General features: G+C 48.5%; 9 protein-coding genes across 10 annotated transcripts; 6 read left to right on the forward strand and 3 right to left on the reverse strand.

Moving 5' to 3' along the window:
• Positions 1 to 211: 211 nt before the first annotated feature.
• E1B28_009969 (uncharacterized protein) lies at positions 212 to 4,138 on the reverse strand (the record flags this gene model as incomplete). Its single annotated transcript, XM_043154901.1, has 6 exons — positions 4,081 to 4,138; positions 2,936 to 3,952; positions 2,379 to 2,880; positions 2,247 to 2,325; positions 611 to 2,193; positions 212 to 546 (listed from the first exon to the last, which is right to left on the reverse strand). Exons 2-6 carry the CDS (start codon positions 3,707 to 3,709, stop codon positions 212 to 214), a joined length of 3,273 nt encoding a protein of 1,090 aa, XP_043007359.1. The 5' UTR covers positions 3,710 to 3,952; positions 4,081 to 4,138.
• Positions 4,139 to 4,287: 149 nt separating this feature from the next.
• On the reverse strand, positions 4,288 to 6,800 carry E1B28_009970 (uncharacterized protein). Of its 2 annotated transcripts, XM_043154902.1 has the most exons (8): positions 6,685 to 6,800; positions 6,582 to 6,629; positions 6,380 to 6,524; positions 6,157 to 6,328; positions 5,687 to 6,099; positions 5,311 to 5,630; positions 4,908 to 5,249; positions 4,288 to 4,796 (listed from the first exon to the last, which is right to left on the reverse strand). In XM_043154902.1, exons 1-8 carry the CDS (start codon positions 6,712 to 6,714, stop codon positions 4,353 to 4,355), a joined length of 1,914 nt encoding a protein of 637 aa, XP_043007360.1. In that variant the 5' UTR covers positions 6,715 to 6,800; the 3' UTR covers positions 4,288 to 4,352. The 2 variants fall into 2 exon arrangements, with proteins under 2 accessions (XP_043007360.1, XP_043007361.1); XM_043154903.1 differs by having other exon boundaries at positions 6,582 to 6,800.
• Positions 6,801 to 8,579, forward strand: E1B28_009971 (uncharacterized protein). Its single transcript, XM_043154904.1, has 3 exons — positions 6,801 to 6,978; positions 7,041 to 8,323; positions 8,375 to 8,579. Exons 1-2 carry the CDS (start codon positions 6,832 to 6,834, stop codon positions 8,274 to 8,276), a joined length of 1,383 nt encoding a protein of 460 aa, XP_043007362.1. The 5' UTR covers positions 6,801 to 6,831; the 3' UTR covers positions 8,277 to 8,323; positions 8,375 to 8,579.
• Positions 8,580 to 10,222: 1,643 nt separating this feature from the next.
• On the forward strand, positions 10,223 to 10,854 carry E1B28_009972 (uncharacterized protein; the record flags this gene model as incomplete). The annotated part of the gene is made up of 5 exons (XM_043154905.1): positions 10,223 to 10,244; positions 10,298 to 10,389; positions 10,451 to 10,629; positions 10,682 to 10,763; positions 10,813 to 10,854. 5 exons carry the CDS (start codon positions 10,223 to 10,225, stop codon positions 10,852 to 10,854), a joined length of 417 nt encoding a protein of 138 aa, XP_043007363.1.
• A 274-nt stretch (positions 10,855 to 11,128) lies between these two features.
• On the forward strand, positions 11,129 to 12,143 carry E1B28_009973 (uncharacterized protein; the record flags this gene model as incomplete). The annotated part of the gene is made up of 4 exons (XM_043154906.1): positions 11,129 to 11,158; positions 11,214 to 11,351; positions 11,411 to 11,934; positions 11,993 to 12,143. The coding sequence occupies 4 exons, from the start codon at positions 11,129 to 11,131 to the stop codon at positions 12,141 to 12,143; spliced, it is 843 nt and encodes a 280-aa protein (XP_043007364.1).
• A 111-nt stretch (positions 12,144 to 12,254) lies between these two features.
• GNB2L1 (Guanine nucleotide-binding protein subunit beta-2-like 1) lies at positions 12,255 to 13,550 on the reverse strand (the record flags this gene model as incomplete). Its single annotated transcript, XM_043154907.1, has 5 exons — positions 13,413 to 13,550; positions 13,018 to 13,357; positions 12,888 to 12,963; positions 12,453 to 12,718; positions 12,255 to 12,399 (listed from the first exon to the last, which is right to left on the reverse strand). The coding sequence occupies exons 1-5, from the start codon at positions 13,516 to 13,518 to the stop codon at positions 12,255 to 12,257; spliced, it is 933 nt and encodes a 310-aa protein (XP_043007365.1). The 5' UTR covers positions 13,519 to 13,550.
• Positions 13,551 to 13,680: 130 nt separating this feature from the next.
• On the forward strand, positions 13,681 to 15,643 carry E1B28_009975 (uncharacterized protein). Its single transcript, XM_043154908.1, has 9 exons — positions 13,681 to 13,748; positions 13,794 to 13,830; positions 13,880 to 13,935; positions 13,983 to 14,007; positions 14,060 to 14,227; positions 14,280 to 14,566; positions 14,616 to 14,994; positions 15,048 to 15,309; positions 15,368 to 15,643. The coding sequence occupies exons 1-8, from the start codon at positions 13,727 to 13,729 to the stop codon at positions 15,283 to 15,285; spliced, it is 1,212 nt and encodes a 403-aa protein (XP_043007366.1). The 5' UTR covers positions 13,681 to 13,726; the 3' UTR covers positions 15,286 to 15,309; positions 15,368 to 15,643.
• A 157-nt stretch (positions 15,644 to 15,800) lies between these two features.
• On the forward strand, positions 15,801 to 18,886 carry E1B28_009976 (uncharacterized protein; the record flags this gene model as incomplete). The annotated part of the gene is made up of 8 exons (XM_043154909.1): positions 15,801 to 15,862; positions 15,914 to 16,160; positions 16,224 to 16,449; positions 16,502 to 17,408; positions 17,460 to 17,631; positions 17,681 to 17,879; positions 17,933 to 18,648; positions 18,701 to 18,886. 8 exons carry the CDS (start codon positions 15,801 to 15,803, stop codon positions 18,884 to 18,886), a joined length of 2,715 nt encoding a protein of 904 aa, XP_043007367.1.
• Positions 18,887 to 19,047: 161 nt separating this feature from the next.
• E1B28_009977 (uncharacterized protein) lies at positions 19,048 to 20,565 on the forward strand (the record flags this gene model as incomplete). The annotated part of the gene is made up of 6 exons (XM_043154910.1): positions 19,048 to 19,305; positions 19,355 to 19,743; positions 19,804 to 20,032; positions 20,084 to 20,342; positions 20,393 to 20,488; positions 20,549 to 20,565. The coding sequence occupies 6 exons, from the start codon at positions 19,048 to 19,050 to the stop codon at positions 20,563 to 20,565; spliced, it is 1,248 nt and encodes a 415-aa protein (XP_043007368.1).
• Positions 20,566 to 20,700: the final 135 nt, after the last annotated feature.

Consider the following 20,700-nt stretch of genomic DNA (forward strand, 5'->3'; position numbering starts at 1 on the left):
TGAAAGTTTGTTGTTACACAAAAGTGTCCGTCACGAGTGCAGTTATTATTACGGTGATCAACAACCATATAAACAGCGGTGGTAAAATCCGGTAACGTCATGAAGATAGATGGTTTGCGCACCGTGTTAACTACTTTACCAATACAAATGCGGTGTTCCAACCGAAAACGAACCAGTTCACCACACCCACTAATCCGGGTGAAAGAACAATTCACCTTCTCAACGCCGAGAGCATCCGCCCCAGTGCGTTGATCTGTTGTTTTTGCAAAGCCTTCTGTGGAGGTCGGTTGTCATCACCACTGTTGACATCCGCCGTAAGGTCTGATGTACTCGTGGAAGCGTCCCTTTGCATTGCTGGCGGAACCTTGTGAGACGGTGCACGTTCGGAGATGGTATCGAGCCCAGCGGTGCTATCCTTCATCTTTTTCCGACTACGCTGTTTACGAGGCGCAGGGGGTAAAGGTGACTTGTTGAAAATCTCGCCGGCCGGCTCTGGTCGCTGCCCTCTAGGCAACTCAAACAACTCCCACGGAACACCATCCATGACTGCAGGAGATAGAAAGCAAAATTTAAGTGAAGGTAAATCAGCACACCGAAATCGAAAACATACTCTTGATGTTCTTGGGAACTCCGGAATAAGTCGCGCTATACAGGGAAGGCGAAGGGTCAGAGGACGATGATGGTCCACCGAAAGATTTGCTATTCGTCCTCCAACTGGCAGAAGACACGCTGGTGGCAGCGGTAGAGATGCTGCGTGTACTCGAGTTACTGTAACGGGTAAATGCCGAAGAGGACGCCCCTGAGCTCGATGCGGTACTCATTGAGCTTCGCCAATTACCGGAAGCAACTGAACTACAGCTGGAAGCGACAGCACGGCCACCGCGACCGCTATGAGGAGATCCAGCACGGTCAGATCTGTCATCCGACATCGTATAGCAAGGCAAAGGCGGCCGAGCATCCTTGACGTTGGAGTGGAGTGGAGTAGCACGTCCGCGGCGACCCATCCGCCACGACGAGCTATCGTCGGCAGAGCTGGACATCGATACAAGGGGGGGTGGGGGTGGGGGATTGAGTCCCATGATTAACGTGGACACCTGGCTGACTGTTTGAGACATTTGCGGTGGATTGTTGCTCTCCCCTGCTTGACTGGGTGGAGAGGTAACATCCTCTACTGGAATGGAAGCGGTATGAGCTTTCCCGAAGCTCAACTTCCACTTGGAGGGTTTCTTCGTTGGCACGGAAGTGGGGCCAGATGACGGGGGGACAATGGATGATGAGGAGCGAGGAGATGTCTGAGTAACCGATGATGTGCGAAGGACGCCAGAAGATGTTTCAGATGATAATGTCTTTGTTGTTGCCCCTCTCTCTTTGATACATAGTGGTGCGGGGAAGGCATACATCGACACTGGCTCATACGGTTGAGATTTACGAGAATTGCCCGATGTCTTCGTGGAGGAGGATCTGACGGATGGCGACTTGGTCAAACCGGACAATTTGGACGTCCTACTGAGCTCTCTCGCCAAAGATTGTGAAGCATGGGCGAGAGTGTTCAATGTCTCCTCCACGTCATTCTTGGCAGAACCAGGTGTTCCAGAAACACCTTTACCTTTCCTGGCACCTCGCTTCCGACGCTTGTTGGTCGACGTGGACCTCGAGGTCATGCCGGCTGGAGTAAGGTCATCCTCCTCCTCAAGACGATCTTCCTGGTCCTCAACCTCCTGATCGATGACAGTAGAAAGCTCGGCAATCTCCCGCTGCTCATAAGCAGCTGTAAGAGATGGAGCACGGGAAAGGGAGCGAGAAGGAATGGCTGGAGTACGGACCGTGGTAGTTCCAGAAACATGGCGAGATGACGGCCGATGTGACATGGGAGTACAAGAAGAGATAGGGAAACCATGAGTGATGGACGTGACCGATACAGTACGTTGATGTCCTTTGGGGGCAGAAGGCTGGTCTGCAAGGAGGTCGGGAAGATCCTTGATCCAAGCACCGAAAGCAGAGGCAGTGAATCGCGTGCTATCGTCCTGCGGGTTATCGAGAACGTTGAAGACGCGATTAGAAAGCACCTCTGCTACCTGACGGGTCATCCCCGTGAAACGGTTCATGAAGAAGTTGACGGGATCACGAAGGTACAGGCCAAATGTACTGCAAGCACCCTCCTCCGTATCAGTCCATGGGTTGCAGTGATACAACCTGAAGATACTCTTAGAGTTTGAAACACGATCGCAATCAAAGTAATAGCTCACATGTTGATGAGGACGATACCCAGAGACCATACATCAGCTGCACGTGGACGATAAGTGGGAGCTAGGTTATTGCGACATTCTACAAATGTTGGCGGTCAGATCAGGACATTGAATGAAGATCACATGACAAACCATAGCTCATGTACGGTGCACTGCCGCAATCCATGTCAGACGATTCAATGTCGGTGGTAGAAAGCCCAAAATCAGTTAGTTTGACAACCACTTTACGTTCCTGCCGACCATCGGGAGCGGTGTTCCAGCCATCGGTCACAATAAAGTTCTCGGGCTTGATGTCACGATGAAATACTTGTTGGTCATGGCAAGCGGCAACAGCATCACACATCTGGGAAAACATGGACGAAATAAGACGGAGGCGAGTTCGGGAAAGTTGTTGAGAGGGGTTCATTGTGGAAAGAAGACTTGGAGTGGGGGGTGTTCGTGAAGAGCAGGAGGAGTCAGCGGAATTGGAGGAATCATTTTCGTGTTCGTAATGGTCGCGAGCCTGTTCAAGGAAGTAGAAAAGATCCTCTCCTGGAACGAACTCCAGGAGGAGGAGAAGAAAAGAAGACGTTTCGAGGGTCCGGTGAAGTGTAACAATGTTTGGGTGAGACCGTAAAGACTGGTGAATAGTGACCTGAGAAAGACATAAGATATCAGAGCAGGGCCGCCTGAAAAACTTGTCTCCTTACCTCGGACATCTGGGCAGCCAAAGCATCCTCGTCAAGGTTGGCTTTCGACAGACATTTGATGGCGTATTCACGTCCATACTGAATGGGGGCGGGTCGAGGTTTGCCTTCCATCTCCAGGCCGCCCACAACAGACATGCCACCTTCTTCCGACGGAGGACGGAACAGAACCTCAACAACTAGGTACACAACAGCATAACTTCCAGCACCGAGACGTCTAACCACCTCAAATTCCCTCGCTGGCGTTTCGTGTTCAGGTGTGTGTGGCCGATCGGGAGCGACACCAATGGAAACCAACTTGATGATCTCACCCTGGAGTTTGGTTCCCTCACCGAAGATATCACCGGGTGAAAACACATCCTCTAAAGTTGAAGACACAACTGAAGGAGTAGATGGAACCCGAGATTCTGCTGGGGTGATGGAAGACCAAGGACGAGACTCAGAAATAGAAACGTTGCTGAGGGTGCGACGAGAGGGAATGTAGGGGCTTCTATACAACTTTGAAGAGGCGGGGGAAGGGGAAGCAATGGAAGAGGCAGGAGAAGAAGAGAGATTAGTACTAATGGACAGCGGAATTGATGGAGGATGAGGATAAGGAGAGTATGCAGAACGAGAAGAAACCTCTTTCTGCAGACGTTTGTGAGTTATTGAAGATTGGGGGATTCTCGGAGAGGTGGTGAGGGGATCATGATGGCGAAAATAGTCACTATTGTCTTTAACCACTGTTTTCTTGAGAACTTGGGACGAGGGCGGGGGATAAACAGGATAATGCAACATGGGGGAACGACCTGAGCGAGGATCCTGGACACGCTCTACTCTCAATCAAGAGACAGCGAAGGGCAGCGAAAAGACTACGAGTCCGATTCAGACGAGACGAGACCGGCTGGGTGTCTGAGCTGGCCAAGGCGAAGATACATGCAGCTTGGAAGGATGGACGAGCTCCCTGGACGGAAACACGAAGGTTGTCCGCCTACGTTGCTGCTTGTATTTGGCTAGATGGCTGAGAGGAGAAGAAGAATTCTGGGGAGATAAGGGGAGAAAAGGTGAACGAGTCAGCAAGAGAAGCGGCGACGACGGGCAAGAAAGAGAGGAAAATGAGCACGAAGCTCTGAAGACGAGGAGAATGACGAGGAGAAAGAGGAACTCACTGGCTGAAGACCAAGAGGGACGTGGAGGATGAAGAAGGGAGAAGGGGAAGGACCGAAACTGTGGCTGGGCTGTGACCATGTGGGACACACTGACCAACCAGGCCTGACCATGTGTACCCATCATCAATTGTTACATGTGCTGCATTTGTGTATTCACACATTGAAAGGAACTCTGGTCTGGTCTTTATTTTTTCTGAATCTCAGTTACTCGGACTCTTAGTGCAGGGAGATATGTCAGCCGCAGGCCATCATGATTAGGTTTTATTATACGGCTACCCGGCAGCGACAAGTCTTCGCCAACGTTCCTCCACAGCCCTATTGTTGCTCCTCAATATCACATCTGTCGCTGCCTTGCCCTTCCCGTTTTCCAGTAACCATCTTGCCCACTCCACAGTCGCGTCCTCTTCCTCCCCTCGTCGCCAGCATTCATAGATATCGCGTAACATATCCTCCCCGACACACCCCTGTTTCGATCGCATAAAAGCCTGCTGCCACACTCTTCCGCTCGGGAAACATGTTCTTTGCATATAACGTATTCCCCGTTTCCAGCTCTCCGCGTGTGATTTCGAATCATTCGTGACCCCGAGATTGTGATCTGCAGCTTCCTCGGTTGCCGGTGGCACTTCTTGTCCCGCTAATAGACTCACATAGGACATGAGCAACTCTTCATGCACACCCTGGAGTCCAGAATCGCCTATGCTTTCCCGTAAGAGCTCCTGTATCGAAATCGAAACAAAAGTGGCCGTCAATAAACTCTAGCACGCATGGAGACTGGTAATACTTCCGGCCGAAGTTTTGGCCTGAAGGATCCGACTGCAGTCACGTACCTCATGCACTTGTCGTTTACGCTGCTGAGGTAAAGAGGACAGCCCCCAAGTCCACACGGTCAGTGTCTCTTCCTGTGAGACCGATACACACCCTCTAGCTTCCATCCATACTTCTTCGACAGCTTCGCCCAAATCCCGTACCGCTGTGAGTCTAGCCAGCCAAACGCTTGGGGCCTCAGGCACCCTGGACGTGTACCGTTTCGCAATCAGCAAAACCTTTTCCTTGTCCGATGTGCCCCGCTGTGCGGCCTCTGTCAATAATCTGATGTGAGCAGACAACAATGATGGCGACTTCTTTTGAGTTTGAATTAGCCCTTGCAAGGACGAAATTAGGTATAGTTTCTGTTTAAAAAAAGGGCAATTCAAACATCGTCTGTCACTTCCCAGGCTCGTTGGAACGCACCAGATTGCTATCCAACACCGTATGATATTGCTCCAACACAAAATCTGAGTAGGCTTGGAGCATCTCTTCTTTGCTGCTTTCGCTAGCACGAGATAAGATTATTGTATTCGCGGCTTTAATTCCGTCAACCAGCTGTTCACCGACGATACCAGGACGGAGCACTCTCTTGCAGAGCAATTTCACTGCTCTTGGATGATCGGGAAATGACGCAGAAAGAAGCTCGTCCAGGTGGGCTACTACCGAGCCCCGAAGTTCTGGAGGTGACGGATAACTTGTGATCAATTGGTCCAATGCTTCGAATAGCTCGATCTTGGGCAAAGCTGATCCCAACAATAATTCTCGTCGTTAGGCGATAAATGATAATCAAGTCACACACCTTGAACAGCACTCGAAATAGCGGCCTTCACAATGATACCTCCCATGATCTCTTTCCTGGCTGCTGTTCCTTCCTGTCCATCGAAAGCTGTCACATCCGCATCATCATCTGTCGTTGTGACCATGGGTAGATCACCATCTTCATCAACAATCTCCGAGTCCAGCAGCTTCTCTTTTTCCTTCCCCTTATCAGTTTTATTATCGTGGATCCCTAATACATCCCAGCGCCTTCTCAGACTTTCAATAAAGCCTAATTCCATTTTAACATACTCCTTCCACATCTCGATGCTCTCGGGATTCATCCGGATACCCCGCTGTAGCAACGAACGGGCTGTGGATGGTGAAAGATGGTTTAATTCGTGCGAGGCAGCTAGAATATAAAGAGCAGGTGTATTCGGATGAAACTGGAGAGCTCTAGCACAGTTTAAAGTTAGTGCGCTTCAGCCCGAAACCTTGAAAACTTGAACAAACCTGGCGGTTATACGCCCAACCAACGACCGTGCCCCCTCCTTTTGAGCAACTTGGATATATTCTATCCATAGCCCAATGTCGGATTTGAACCGCTTCAGGCCCCGTTCAAAAATGTGAAATTGCCTTCGCACTAAAGCGTAGTCAGAGACGGTCGCGGGACCAGGAGGTAGCTCTAGCAGGTGGATGAGAGCCCAGAAGAAGAATATATGTGACCGGCACGAACTCATTCGTTGTAAACGCTTCCGTCTGAGCAATTCTAGATTCATTTCATACTGAGCATATCTCAAAAAATCCGCCTTTCTGGCAACGCGCCGAACCAGAGTGTTTTCGAATGCGGTTCGTTGTTTTATGATCTGTTTTGTTTCCTTCTACAGATCGTAAAGCCTAAGAATAAAATATACGATAGAGGAGTTTTCTTCACTTACCACGGTGAATATTTTTTTCTCGACCAGATCTTTGAGCTCATCGAGCATCTACATTCAAGTTTTTGAGTAGGATTACGGAAGCACGAATGTGTGAATGCTTTGCCTGCTCCTGCTGATATTGTACCCTCTCCATGGCGAGGTGAAGAAATAGAGTAGTGAAAAGACTTGGTGGTGGCCGAGTAAAGTAAAGAGCGGAGAGATCCGCGACATGTGCCCGAAGCCTGAGCTTGTCACCCAACGACCCCCAACGATGGCACCTAAAGGTGGACACAAAGCTGCCCTTCGCCCTCATTCTCGCACGTCCTCGGTCACAAAAATTGCCACAAATCTTCAATTCACACAAAAAGAACAAGTTTCCAGAAATCCCGACAGACCCAAGCTAAAGAATGGCCACGATGTAAATTTTCTTTCTTCAGTCTCACTCGTGGAATATCTCAACCAGACGAAATTCTCTTACAGGGACATTCGAGGCCAGCTATTCCGTCTCGTGTTTCTTCCAAAGACCAGCTGGCTCCTTTGAACAAACGTCCACTCCTGCCACCCGCCACCAGATCTAAACCTGCATTTACGGTCACTGTGGGACCTGAAGATGGCGAAGGAGATGAAGATGAATGGGTTTCAAGTGAGAGCGGTATCAACACTCCCAACCCAGTAGACGGTTCTGGTTCAGAGGACGAGCTGGACAACATGGCTACTCCGGTGGAAGTACACCGGAATCCCCTGCACAATCGAGCCGTTGCATCGACTGAACCGTCCGGGAAGGCTGATTCAAATAGTCGAATGGGAGCACAAATGCTAATACCTCGTGTAGACCCCTTGCGCCCGAATTCCGGTTTTGACACAGCGCAAGTGAAAGCCGGGACCACGTCAAATACTCCTCCAAGTCTCGTGGTGCGACCTCGTGCAGAAGAGCTGCCAGTTTCGACTGCGCCGCTCAGCACAGTGGAACCAGAGCCCCTCATCAAGAAAGCCCGGCCTGCCAGTATGGTGCTGCAGGGAAGCCAGTTCGAATCTTCTTCCCTCGACGCTAGGCCGACTGCGCCACGACTGACAACCAAACGTCAAGCGTCTACGCGTCCCCCGTCCACTCATTCTATATCCAGCAAGCACGACCATGCTGCACTTCGCCCACATCCACTTATTCGAGGTCATTCGTTTGGTCAACCCGCTGCCCCTTCTCGTCCTGCGCCTCTGGCACCTCTTACAACCTCGGATGCCGCATCAACTGTTCCTTCTTCATCTCCCACCTCCCTTCGTGCGAAACCCCCCGGTTCTCCATCTACTATATCTGCCTCTCCTACCTCACCCTACCCTCAATCTGCCATAGTCGGACCTAATTCTCATCCACGAAGAACGTCAGTCTCATCTGCTAGATCAGTTGCAACCCTCCCGGTTCTCCCTTCCGCTCGTGAATTTACGAGACCCAGTCGAGACCGAAATCGAACTCTATCCACAATTTCTCAGTCTTCCTCTTCCGCGGCAATATCTTCCTTAGCTCACTTGCCGACCGTCACTCGTCCGCCGACTCCTCAGATGATATCATTCTTTCCGCCCGTCAACACACATCATACGGTGGAAGGCATACACCCGTTACTTCCTCCTCCATATCTTAGTAATCATTTAACCGTTCTAGCATATCGCACTCCACTTAGGGAGTCGTATGACAGGATTCTAAAGGCGAAAGCGGCCAGATGAACAGTATAGTCGGGTGATCTATTTATCTCGTAAATAAGTACTTCCTGGTGAGTCGCCGCCATGACACTTCTGCTTATGCACGCTAACAGTCCTTGAAGGACTTTTTTCTATTTGTACACGCCATAATGGCTTTAGCTCCTGTACCAGTACTTTCGACTATACACCACACTCAAATTCCGTCATAATTATCGGTTGATCATGATGATACTCGGAACACACGCGAGCTATGTACAGTACTTGAATTTTATGCTGGGGGATTAGAAAATTTAACATGACGCGTTAGTACGCCACCCTGCACCCAGCGAATTCCGATACATTGAGAATGTCTGAACCTATCTTCATAAGCTTTAGCGTACAGAACTACGAATGGAAAAGCTTTGGAAAGATGCTCTCACGAAGTCAGAATGATGCATTTGCCATCGTGGATACTTTCCTTCGGCATATTACTAGCGATCTCAATTCTTTCGATGCAGCCACAGTCATTGTTGAGTGCCGGTGTAACAAGGTCAAAATAGCTCCTTTCTCAGGACCATATACAACGTCCACTCCATCGAGTCACATCCACACTCCAGAATTTCGCAATTAACGGCACCTTTGAGTGAATCTGTAAATGCGTCGACGACTAAATGAGGCTCTGTCAGGTTGTTTAGCTCAAAATAATGGACTGAAACCGATTCCAGATAGGAGAGTGGCAGCTGTGCTTCCATACATCCACTGCTAAGCTGAACACAAAATCAGCTTCTGAATCGATATGTTCAAATTCGGAGAGTTGAAGTTGACGAAGAGTCTGCTCTCACCTCCTTTGACAACGAGGCTGTGAGATGATCCAAAAGGGAGAATTTGTACTCGTCCCATAAGGAATGCCACCTTTGGAATTTCCGGATGTCGCCATCCTTTAAATTCAGATTTTGGATTTCAGAAGAGGTGCAGATATGCACTATAGCAGGACGCTTGCATGAATCTCAAAGTGGCCATGGATAAAGTGGTTCACCGAATGTGAAACAATTTCTCTCAAGCGGGGTAAGGGCCAGAGTGTGTTCCTAGAGAGCCCCTAGAGTGTTGCTGAGCGTAGTTCCATCCCCAACAAGTTAAAGAGCACGTCCCTTCGCGTTGCAGACATCAAGTACCATTAGGGACGAGTTTGATGAGCTGCTAGTAGTTGTGAGGTACAAGGCGAGTGATCAACTTGGAGGACATGAAATCCTTCAGGAAACAGAGAAATGGCCATTGACAGCAGACGGAAACGTTTCTCCATCGGAGGCGATTGCCCAGTAAAAGGGATATCAAATACATTTACGGGCTTTGGTTGAGATGCGCAGATACAAGTCGACTTGTGTGTCCGAGAGATGTGAAGAAACTATCTCGACTACAAGTAAGAGGTACCAGGGACCACAATTCCAGGGTAAACAGAGAAATCCTTCTCACTGTTTGCAGACTCCAGTTAAGACCTGCCCAAAGAGCATTGGGTACACGCAAAGATCAATTGGTGAACGATGATCAGTTCAGAGAGGCCCTAGGCGGCCCGATCCACGATGTAGACAGAGATGGGTACCGATCCAGAAAGCACGCATACTCCGATATACTGATGTAGACAGGGATGGCTCGTCGGTAGATATGTCTGATCTGCATGGTGTGAGCTGCTTAACAACTGTAAGCCGGGGCACCGGACATAGGCCTAATAATAATGATAATAGGTAGTATATTTGTATGCTGGTTACGTGTCCTATCAAAAATGTAGACAGAAATGGGCGAAAAAACAGTTCCCTGATCCCGTCGATGTAGACAGTAACCACCTCAGAATAGCCCGGAGGTATGTACACAGAAATGACTATTTTCGAGGTTCAGTACGACGTATCACGTGTCTGCCAGGCAAACTTCCACGTCCACGGACGCAGCTTCCAGTCTTATTTCTTTCTGCAACGTTTCAATCCGAGGCTTTCTTCAGTATGTGGTTGACCGACGCCCAAAGTGAGTAATCCTCATTACAAGGACCTTGATACCAGAACTCACTTGCTTTTCAGAAATTGGTGTCGCACTGACAACATTTGGCGCGTTGTTCATGATGCTGGGTGTTATGTTGTTCTTCGATGGCGCACTTCTAGCTCTCGGGAACGTAAGTCTCTTCCTCTCCCCACCTCGCGACGACATTAACGTCTGACCTTGCCACGTCGCAGATTCTCTTCGTCTCTGGATTGACCCTAATCATCGGTCCTCAAAAAACTTTCTATTTCTTCGCTCGGAAGCAAAAGATACGCGGAACGATATGCTTTCTTGGTGGAATCTTGCTGGTGTTTTTGAAATGGCCGTTCTTTGGAATGATAATTGAGACATTTGGATTTTTGAACCTTTTCGGGTACGTCGTTGTGTCGTTCTAGGCTTAAATCGCGCTCACAATGCTCCTCTAGCGATTTTTTCCCGGTCGTTGTTACTTTTCTTCGTCAGTTGCCTTTTATTGGTACCTTGCTTTCCCTTCCTTACATACGGACTGTAAGTTCGACCCTCGTGCACCTTGGTATCGTTCTGACACTCTTTTCAGGTCGTGGATCGAATAGCTGGTTCAAGGACCTCTGCAGTATAGTAGATTATTGCCGTCATCATACATTTCCTTTAAATCCGATAACACCCGTCTCGCTAAGTTCTGACATTATTCATTGATGTCCAGTTATAATTGCATCTCAAGTATGTCTGACCAAAGATCATGCAAAAATCTGGGTTCCACGCACGAAAGCACGAAAGCTTGTGTATTTCGTGTGTAATGTTCACAAATATGTGTAACGTGATCGTCAAATTTCACCAAAGTTGAACTACATCTTTTCGAGATACTGACATCTGTGGACAGGAATTTTGAGACAATGAGGAGCGAACTGGCGCAATTCTTGTCGGTGCGCATTCCTTTTACCCAATTACTTATAAGTACCGACTGACGTACTCATGCAGCAGCATTACAATTCTGTAAAGTTGGCCCATCCAAACGAAGGCCGCAGGAAATGGAAGTTACGCGTCCTTGAAAATTTTTGGGCAAGCAACCCGGCTCCTCCCTCAGATTCTGACAGTTTTAGGGATGAAGAACTGTCTGTACGTCGCGTCCCGAGAATGTCATTACTTTTGCTCACTCTACTTGACGTCTCGACAAGAACGAAGATGAAGACCCATTCGACTCGGTGATAGAGAATGTTGCTGGGGGTGTGGTGATCCGAACAGATTTCTCTGATGAGGATTCCTGGCGGTCGATCCATGAAAAATTAAAAGAAGCTGAGAAGGAGATAACTGGAAACGATAATCCGAAGTCAAACAATGACACAACTACAATGGACGAGAACAACACCGACGCCGACATGAAAGAAGAGGACGAAGAGGAAGAAGGCGAGGACGGAAAGCTCATCAAAACGATCAACCCAGAATCGCCCAATGAACGGGCACTCTTTGAAAACATTTCAAACCTCACCGCACTTAGACTTTTCAATGATGTGGATATTCGACCATCTCCTTCTCTTCATCCAGACGCGAGGCGTATTTCTCCTCCTCATAGACTCATCGACCAATCGGGCTGGCAGGAAATCTATACAGGGGTTGACATTTGGGTTTACGATACAAAATCCAATGCTGATAGTTCGGTCAGACTTGTGAGTCTACAGGGAGATGTTTATGGTACTGCAACGTAAGGGCTTATCACTGCCACAAGTACTTTAGGACCCTCTACTTACACAGTTTCATAGGGGAGATAGTTGGCGTGCGCAGGCATCCCACATCTACGACCTCCAGTTCAACATGCTCACTGGAATGAAAATCAATTTTGGGGGTATGGATCGTTGGGATTATAGCGAAAGAAAACGGAATCTGGACGAAGCCGTGATTCCTGTCGTTTAAATAGAAGTTACAACAGAAAAGTGGCAATATGGTGCAGCCTTTTGAGGCAGGAAGCTTTTGTATCTTTGTAATACGACATACAAAGACGACATATCGTAGATGTGTAGTAAACTATGAAGTAACAGTCCAGACCCGGAGAGCGTTGTCAGTAAAGCCTGCAAACAGGGTCTGACCGTCAGCAGACCAAGCAATGGAAACACATTCGGGCGGGCGGGCGTCGTCAGCAAAGGCAGGCTTAAGCTCGTCGACAATCGACCTTGGCACATGTAGGTCAGAACGAAAGCACGCAATAAGAGCGAATTTTCTTACTTGCTCTCAAGGTCGAAAATTTTGACACAGCTGGCGGTGGCGGCACATAACCAGTATCGGTTGGGGGAGAAGACGAGAGCATTAACAATATCTCCTGCCTCAAGGGAGTACAAGTGTTTGCCTTCGTTTAGATCCCAAAGCATGGTGATTCCATCCTTGCCTCCAGACGCAGCTAGCGAACCATCGGGAGAAACCGAAACGGTGTTGATGTAACCCGTGTGGCCATAGTGGTTAGTTTTGAGTTTGAACTTGGAGAGCTCCCAGACCTACAGATTGCATGTTAGTGCGACCTTCCAACGAGAAAGAAGAAAATGCTGAGGTCAGAGATCTTGGTGGAAAGTGTTGTCTCATAGGGTAAACCCTCTGAAGTAGCAAATATTGATAATGCATCATGCCGAACGACGAAACGAAGTATTCGAAGGCCGAATTTCTCACCTTCACAACCTTGTCCCATCCGCAGGAAACGATGACAGGACTCATAACGTTGGGACTGAACCGTACACAGGAGACCCTACAAGTCCAGTGTAAGAGAAAAAGGCGAATGGTATAATCAATATCAACGCACCACTCTGAATGACCATCGTCCTTGATATTGTATTTGCATTCTCCAAGCGTGTTCCAGAGCTTGATAGTCTTGTCACGAGAGCCAGAGACAATCTGTCGGTTGTCTGCACTGAAGCTCACGGAGAGTACGTCGGATGTGTGGCCGATGAATTGACGAGTGGTAACACCGGTGTTCAAATCCCAAAGACGCAATGTGTGATCCCAGGAGGAAGAAAGGGCGAATTGACCATCGGAAGAGATGACAACGTCAGAAACGAAATGATTGTGACCGTGAAGGATTCTTTTGGGGTATCCGTAAGAGTCGTCATCGCGGGTCAACTGCCAGACAATGATGGTTTTGTCTAGAGATTAAGCTGAGTTGCAGCGAGGCAGTGGGAAGTTGAGGCAACAACATACCTCTGGAGGCAGTCAAAATCATGTCGGGGTTTTCTGAGGAGGTAGCAATGGCAGTAACCCATCCCTTGTGGCCGTGAAGCGATCCCTGAAAGCGTAATGAATCCATTTTTTCTGATTGCGTCGAGGGTGTACGACGCCGCGATGCTTTAGTCGATGATATTCTAGGTCACGTTCTCAGCCACCCGAGGGAGCTGCACAGTTGTCGGAGACTTCCGAAATCCAACAAGCTATTGCACGATTGCGGCGTTTTTACTACATATATATGTACCGTACACTCAAATCCCAGTTTGCTGTTCAATTTCCATGAGATCGTCATGAAACCGGTCCCTGTGATAAGTGAGGGTTCTTTTGTTTGGGGGTACTGAAGCTGAATTCTACTAGTCGATACTGATCCCGGTGTCGACGATATAGTTGCATTGTGAGATTCAATTTTCTGTCATTCGAACTAGACCCATTTGTCACTGCAGGTTGCTAGCCTTAGCGTCCCCAGAAATAGAGATTTTAGCCATCATTGTTTCTTTCGGTGAGCTCCCTCTTGTCTCTCATCAACTTCATACCTCAGCCTTGCAGGGAATACCGATCTCGAGTCGTCCTTGTAAGAACAGCCCCCCAAAGCTCCAATACACATCACTGATCCGTCCCTCCAGCCTGAATGTGTTGAAGGCATATCAAGCTGTAGGAGATCATCTTGAGAGATATCCAGATCATGCGGCGCGTTTTCCGAACTTTTTTGCATCCATCAAGACCATACTTGCTAGAGGGCGGGGTCAACCTCTGGCAGGTCAGATAATGGATGCACAGTATTTTCATGGAAGGTCGGTAGTGAGCTGGCAATCCTTTTCGTCACTACAAATGACCGGATCCCAGGGATGGACTCGGTGATATTTCTGAACGACATCCCGAGCTGGGTCCCGCAAATCATACCAGTGGTCATCCTCGTGTTCAGACGGCTCAGGAATCAGGGTCTGACGTCTGCCTGTCGCTTATGAACTCCCATCTACCATTGAGCATAACATACATTGTCCTAGGGCCTTTGACTAACTTTGCAGTCTTGGTTCGTAAAGACCGAGATCTGGTGGCTTCCAGGGTTGGCCGGGTCGTGTGCATGGGGGGAGCTTTGGACGTCCCGGGGAACACAAGTCCCGTCGCAGAATGTAAGCGTTGTTCTGCGATTGAACTTCATCAGGCTTGAGTACCCCCCAGTCAATTTCTTCGCAGACCCTTTTGCTGTCAAAGAAATTCTCTGCCCAGCTGGAGAACCTCCATTTCCGCTGGAACGTTTTCTACTCGTTCCGTTGGACATTACGACATCTCATGCACTGCCTTTCCCTGTTTACAAGGAGAGGGTAGACGATGCATTCGCAGGGGTCTCAGTACCCTCTGTGTCTTCAATGAAGTCCCCTTTGATCCATTTCACCTCTTCATTTCTAAAACGGACAAGAGACGTAATGCTTCGATTCGGAAAGGATGCAATGGAATTGCACGACATCGTGGCAGTATGGTGCGCAATCAGCCATCTCCCGTCTTCAGAGGTTTTGGCGTCGGGATGGGTGGCCGAAAGGCGGATATTCGACATTGAAAGGTATTTGACTCCCATTTAGGAATGTTCGGCTGATTTTGTGGACAGTGATATAGAACAGGCGAGTTAACTCGTGGAATGCTCGTTGTTGACAGACGAGAAGGCGAGTCCGCAGATACCTTAGGCACCAACCGTGCTGAGGTGAAGCCTATACCTACTCGTGTCGAGGTGGAATCCCTTGAGCAGGCGTTGTCGGTGGGAATGAGCAAGCCACCCGGAGTTCTTTGTGTGACTAAAACCCCTGGCCCGGATGTGCTTCTCGAATTACTGCTGAAGCGAATCTGGGACGTATAAGCTTATGTGTGCAGCAAGTAGCACGTACGTATTGCTCGCATCCTTTAAGTTATTCTATCAGTGATCTTCAGGCAATGTTCAGGCAATGGCCGGACTCGAGGAGATGCTGCTCTAAATGAATGCAGGTAGTGATGAGGGATATCCTTGGACAACCTCGATGTGTTTTTACTTCTGTTTTAGACTTTCTATGTATCGTTACTAAGATTCGAAGTGAGCAAGCAGGCAGCGTGCGGTGCATATTTCTCCCAAAAAAAGAAGCTCCGCCCAGCTGGTGTAGGTATGTACTGTAGGAGCACGAGCGCAGCCTGAGCGAGCATTTGCGGTAAATAATCTAATCCAAAGTACTACTGTATGCCCGAAACTACTTGGTCGTGGAAATTTTGATCCGGGCTTATGTGACAGGCCTTACGGGCCTTATAGGCGCTTATCAGGCGCTTGCAAATTTTCCGACGTCAATTGACGTTGTTTGAGACTGTTGTGTGTGTAAGGCTTTGAAAATGAAGTCTTCCACCATCATGTCTCCCAACCTTGGCAAACGAAAAGAAAGAGAGGAGGAGGGAGCGATTGCAAATTATGGGTGACCTCGCTCTCGTTCGAAAGATCATCAGTAACTCATTGCGATACCCAGTTCAACGTTATTTGTGTCAAATCTGCCATATACTGCAACTTCCATCGATCTGCAAACATTATTCTCAGACATTGCACCAGTAAGGTCAGCTTTTGTTGTTACGGAACCAGGGACAGGCGTTTCGAAGGGTGTAGGGTATGTGTCTTTCTCGATCAAGGAAGACGCAGAAGGTGCATACGAAAAAATCTCGCGAGAAGGAATTACTCTTGTCGGGAGGTGTCTGCGAGTTGAACGAGCCGGAAGTAAGGTATGTATAAGATGCCAATTACAACCTGAAATGTACAAATGGACTGTCTCATCTTGAATTTAGCCCAAGAATGACAAGCAAGGAAAAGTGAAGAAGCCATCCAATATTGTTGCTCCATCTCTACGAGCTCCTCACGATCCCTTTGCTATCCGTACCATTGTCGTTTCAGGACTACCTCAATCCGTTGATTCCAAAACATTATGGAAGAAATTTCGCAAATGTCCTGGTGTAGAGAAGGTTGACTGGCCCGCGAAGATGGAGGACTCTCAACAGACTGCCAATACCATTGGTACGACTTTGAAGAATAAATTTCCTGGGATGGACGGCTTATTTGTTTGCAGCACACGTTTTATTCGACACTGCTGCCAATGCTCACGATGCGGTAAATAAGCTGCATGCACACGTCTTCAAGGGTTCCCTCCTTTCCGCGACCCTCAAGAAACGACTTGATACCCTTCAGAAACCGAAGGATATCAAACCAGGCATGCGCGACAAAGGTGGCCCCAGTCACGCGAGCAGACTGATTGTTCGTAATATACCGTTCAACACGACTGAACAAGATCTCCGGGCTGTGTTTTTACCTTATGGTCCCATACACTCGATCCATATTCCTACTGAGAAGATGAAAGATGATCATGTGGATCAAGATGCTCCCGAATCTGGACCTTCGTCGCCAAACAAGTCTAAACCTTCCAGAACGCGTGGATTTGCTTTTGTGTGGATGTTGAGTAAAAAGGACGCCGAACGTGCTATTGAAGGGTGCAACGGATCCGTTATGTATTCTGGAATGGCAAAAGGCATAGCCGAAGGTAAACAGAAGAAAAAGAAGCAGAGGAGGATAGAACAAAAATTGAAGAATGCCAAACCAGAGGGCAATAAAGTCGAGGAAGTCAACGAGAAAACGGGCAGTGATGCAAGGACGGTCGCCGTAGACTGGTCACTTAGCAAGGACAAATGGGAAGAGGAAAAGTCGAAAATGGATGTCGAAGAGATGGATGGGGATGATCTCGAGATGGATGACGCAGAGGTTGGAGCCGACAACTCAGAGAGTGACGAGCCTGATAGTGACGCTGTGGGAGTGCATGAGGGTAGCGAGGACGGCGATGAGTCTGATGACTCCGACTTACGAGAGCGCGACGACGACGATGAAGGTCCTGTCAAACCCAAATTTCCTCCACTTGATACTGGGACCACGTTGTTCATCCGAAACGTACCTTTCACAGCGACGGAGGACGATCTTAGAAATCTGTGAGCTGCTTGCATGTGTTACGGTCCCGAATCGCTCTGATTATCTCCTAGTTTCCGCACTTTTGGTCCACTGAGATATGCAAGAATCACGATGGATCCAGAGACTGGACGTCCCCGCGGAACTGGATTTGCATGCTTCTGGAACAAGGAAGATGCAGATAAGGCTATCGAACAAAGTGAGCTATTAAAGACAGAAGCGGTCGGTTCCTCTTCTCGTGAGCTGGTAAGTTCAAGATCGTTTGTTCCGGCTTAGTACTAAAAGCTTATGTTAGCCAAAAAACCCTTTTACCCTTCCTTCGATCCTTACGCCAGATCCGTCTTCCAGTCTGGCCCGGAGCCTCGTCCTACATGGGCGCACATTGGATGTCGTTCGCGCGGTGACACGGACGGAAGCCGGGAAGTTAAGGGAAGAGGGGGAAAGGCAGCGACAGAAAGCTGACAAAAGGAATATGTATCTTCTGCGTGAAGGAGGTAAGAAATAATGTGGATCACTCTCGACACGCGTCCCTAACATATCGTCCTAGTTATTCTACCCAACACACCTCCCGCAGAATCGCTCGCCCCTGCTGACTTGGAGCGTCGAACAGCGTCGTTCAACGCGCGAAGAAACCTACTTAAATCCAATCCCTCCTTATACATCTCGAAGACGCGGCTCAGTATTCGTCAAATCCCTCTATTTGTTACAGAACATATGTTGAAGCGACTCGCGTTGCATGCGGTGAAGGCCTTCAATATCGAATTCAAAAACGGAGAAAGGAAAGGCCTTTCGCCGGACGAACTAGCGGAAAATGAAGACGAGATTAGCCAGGATGCGACGACTGACCACAAGGGGGAAGGAAAATCCAAAGTTCGCAAACACGCCGGAGTAAGACAGGCCAAGATTGTTCGACAGCAGGAGCGAATTGACCCCGTCACCGGCAAGGGTCGCAGCAGAGGTTATGGATTTGTGGAAATGCACAACCACCCCGATGCCTTACGTGTGTTACGCTGGGCAAACAACAATCATAATCTGGGGACCCTTTTTGAACAATGGTGGAAAGAGGAACTCCAAGATCTCATCAGACGTGAGAGGGGAAAGGGAAAGGAAGAGAAAAACGAAGATCGTCTGAAAAGAATGCAGGCGGAGCTCGAACTCGAACCTGGCATGGTAAAGAAGGCCAAGGGAACCTTAATCATAGAGTTCTCCATTGAGAACGTACAAGTCATCAAAAGACGGAACGCACAACATAAAAAGCCCGAGGTCGGTTTCTTTTTTGTTTCGTGTTTCACGACTTCGTAATGACCCGATGCAGGCAATTTCGATAGCGAAAGAGGAGCTCACCCTGCCCAAACCTGAGGATCAATCTCCTCCACCGAAAAAACGTCGAGTCTCTGCCGGGAAGGAACACATAAAAGACGAGCTAAAACAGCCTGGACAGAGTATTGGCTCCCTCATTGGCAGGAAGCGAAAGCAACGAAGGACTGGAAAGGGTCATTGACTTTCTTGTTTTTTCGTCGATACTCGCTCTCTTATAATATCAACGATGTGGATATATAATAGACAGTTCTGAAAAGAACGAATTGTATTGCCTCGTGGTAAATCGTGACGGGGTGCTGTGACATTTAACATTGTGACAACACGCGTTTGCCACCCACTGCGATGGACGATCTCGACGCGTCTTCCCCGGAGGTTATGCGAACCTTTTATCGAAGGTTATACCCCTTCAAATCCATATTCAACTGGTTAAATCATCAACCCGTTCCTACTCGACTTTTTACCCATCGTGAATTCTCTTTCACGCTCCCCCAAGACGTATACTTGCGTTACAATTCCTTCAACACCGTGGAAGACCTAAAGAAACAAGTATGCTTGTTGGCACCAACACGCTTCGAGATAGGACCTGTATATACTGCCAGGGTGTGTTGGCCCTCACATATACTGGTCATTCCAATAACACCTCCCGCAGCCCAAGGATAAGAAAACCGTTCGCCCAGGAGCTTTCAAACCCTTACAGCGCGAGCTGGTGTTTGACATTGATATGACCGATTATGACTCTATCCGTACCTGCTGTAAAGATGCGGCGATATGTAAACGTTGCTGGGGATTCATTGCTGCGGCCGTGCGTGTCTTGGATACCTCGATTCGCGATCAGTTTGGGTACCAGCACCTCTTGTGGGTGTATTCTGGTCGGCGCGGAATTCATCTATGGATATCGGACAAGGAGGCACTGAGCCTTACGGATGAGCAACGTAGGGCTTTGGTTAATTGGATGATGGCTGTCCAACCAGGAAAGGGAAAGGAGGTTGGCAAGGTCATTGCACGATCGGGGACGAAGCCACTCCCCCCTTGCTTACAGTACGTGAAAACCTTATACTCGCAGTTGGCTACATACGAACATACGACTATGCCGAATAGGTTTGCATTGTCTGAACTCGCCGAAGTTTTCAGCGACATCATACTCAACGATCAAGATTGTTTTGGATCGGAGGAAGGCTATGACGCCCTTTTGCACTTGATTCCCGATTCCAAGGTAGCCGAGAATCTTCGTGAAAAGTGGTCTACTGGTCCATATCGAACTTCGGAAGATAAATGGTCTGATTTAAAGAACCAAATCAAGAAGTATCCGAAAGGAACATCTCAACGAGTATGTGATCCATCTTTTCGTAGGTAAGATCGCGCTGACATGACAATGAAGCCAATTCTTACCTCTGCAATGGAAGACATCATTCTTTTATATACATATCCTCGCCTTGATGCGGAAGTATCCAAGCATCGAAACCATTTACTGAAAGCGCCATTCTGTGTGCACCCCAAAACTGGACGCGTTTGCGTCCCAGTTGATCCATCACTTATCGACGATTTCGACCCGGAGATGGTCCCCACGGTCGGCCAACTCCTGAGAGAACTGGACGCTGCAGGCAGTCAGAACGAAAACGGAATGGAGCACCATTCAGGTAAAATTCACTTTTTCGCGCCATGAAAAGTCTCGTTAATCGCGTTCTAGATTGGGAAAGCACCTCCTTGAAACCATACGTTGATATTATCACCAAGCACGCACAAAGTCTCATGGAAGACGTTCGGAGGGGAAAGCGTGAAACGGGTTAGCCCTTATACTTTGGTTTATTCCTACGATGTTTCCCTGACTCGTCTTCCACTCTAGACACAACAACATGGTAGCTGCCACGCACACTTTGCATTTTCCACTCTGTGCTCTCCCTATGCTGGTATTTATGGCTTCGTTTCAGGCTCGTTCAGTCAAAATTTGCTTCAAGGACACGCCCGACCTCACCATACTGTACAAGTCACCATAGT

This window comes from Marasmius oreades, chromosome 6 (genome assembly GCF_018924745.1).
Source record: "Marasmius oreades isolate 03SP1 chromosome 6, whole genome shotgun sequence".
NCBI lineage: Eukaryota > Fungi > Basidiomycota > Agaricomycetes > Agaricales > Marasmiaceae > Marasmius > Marasmius oreades.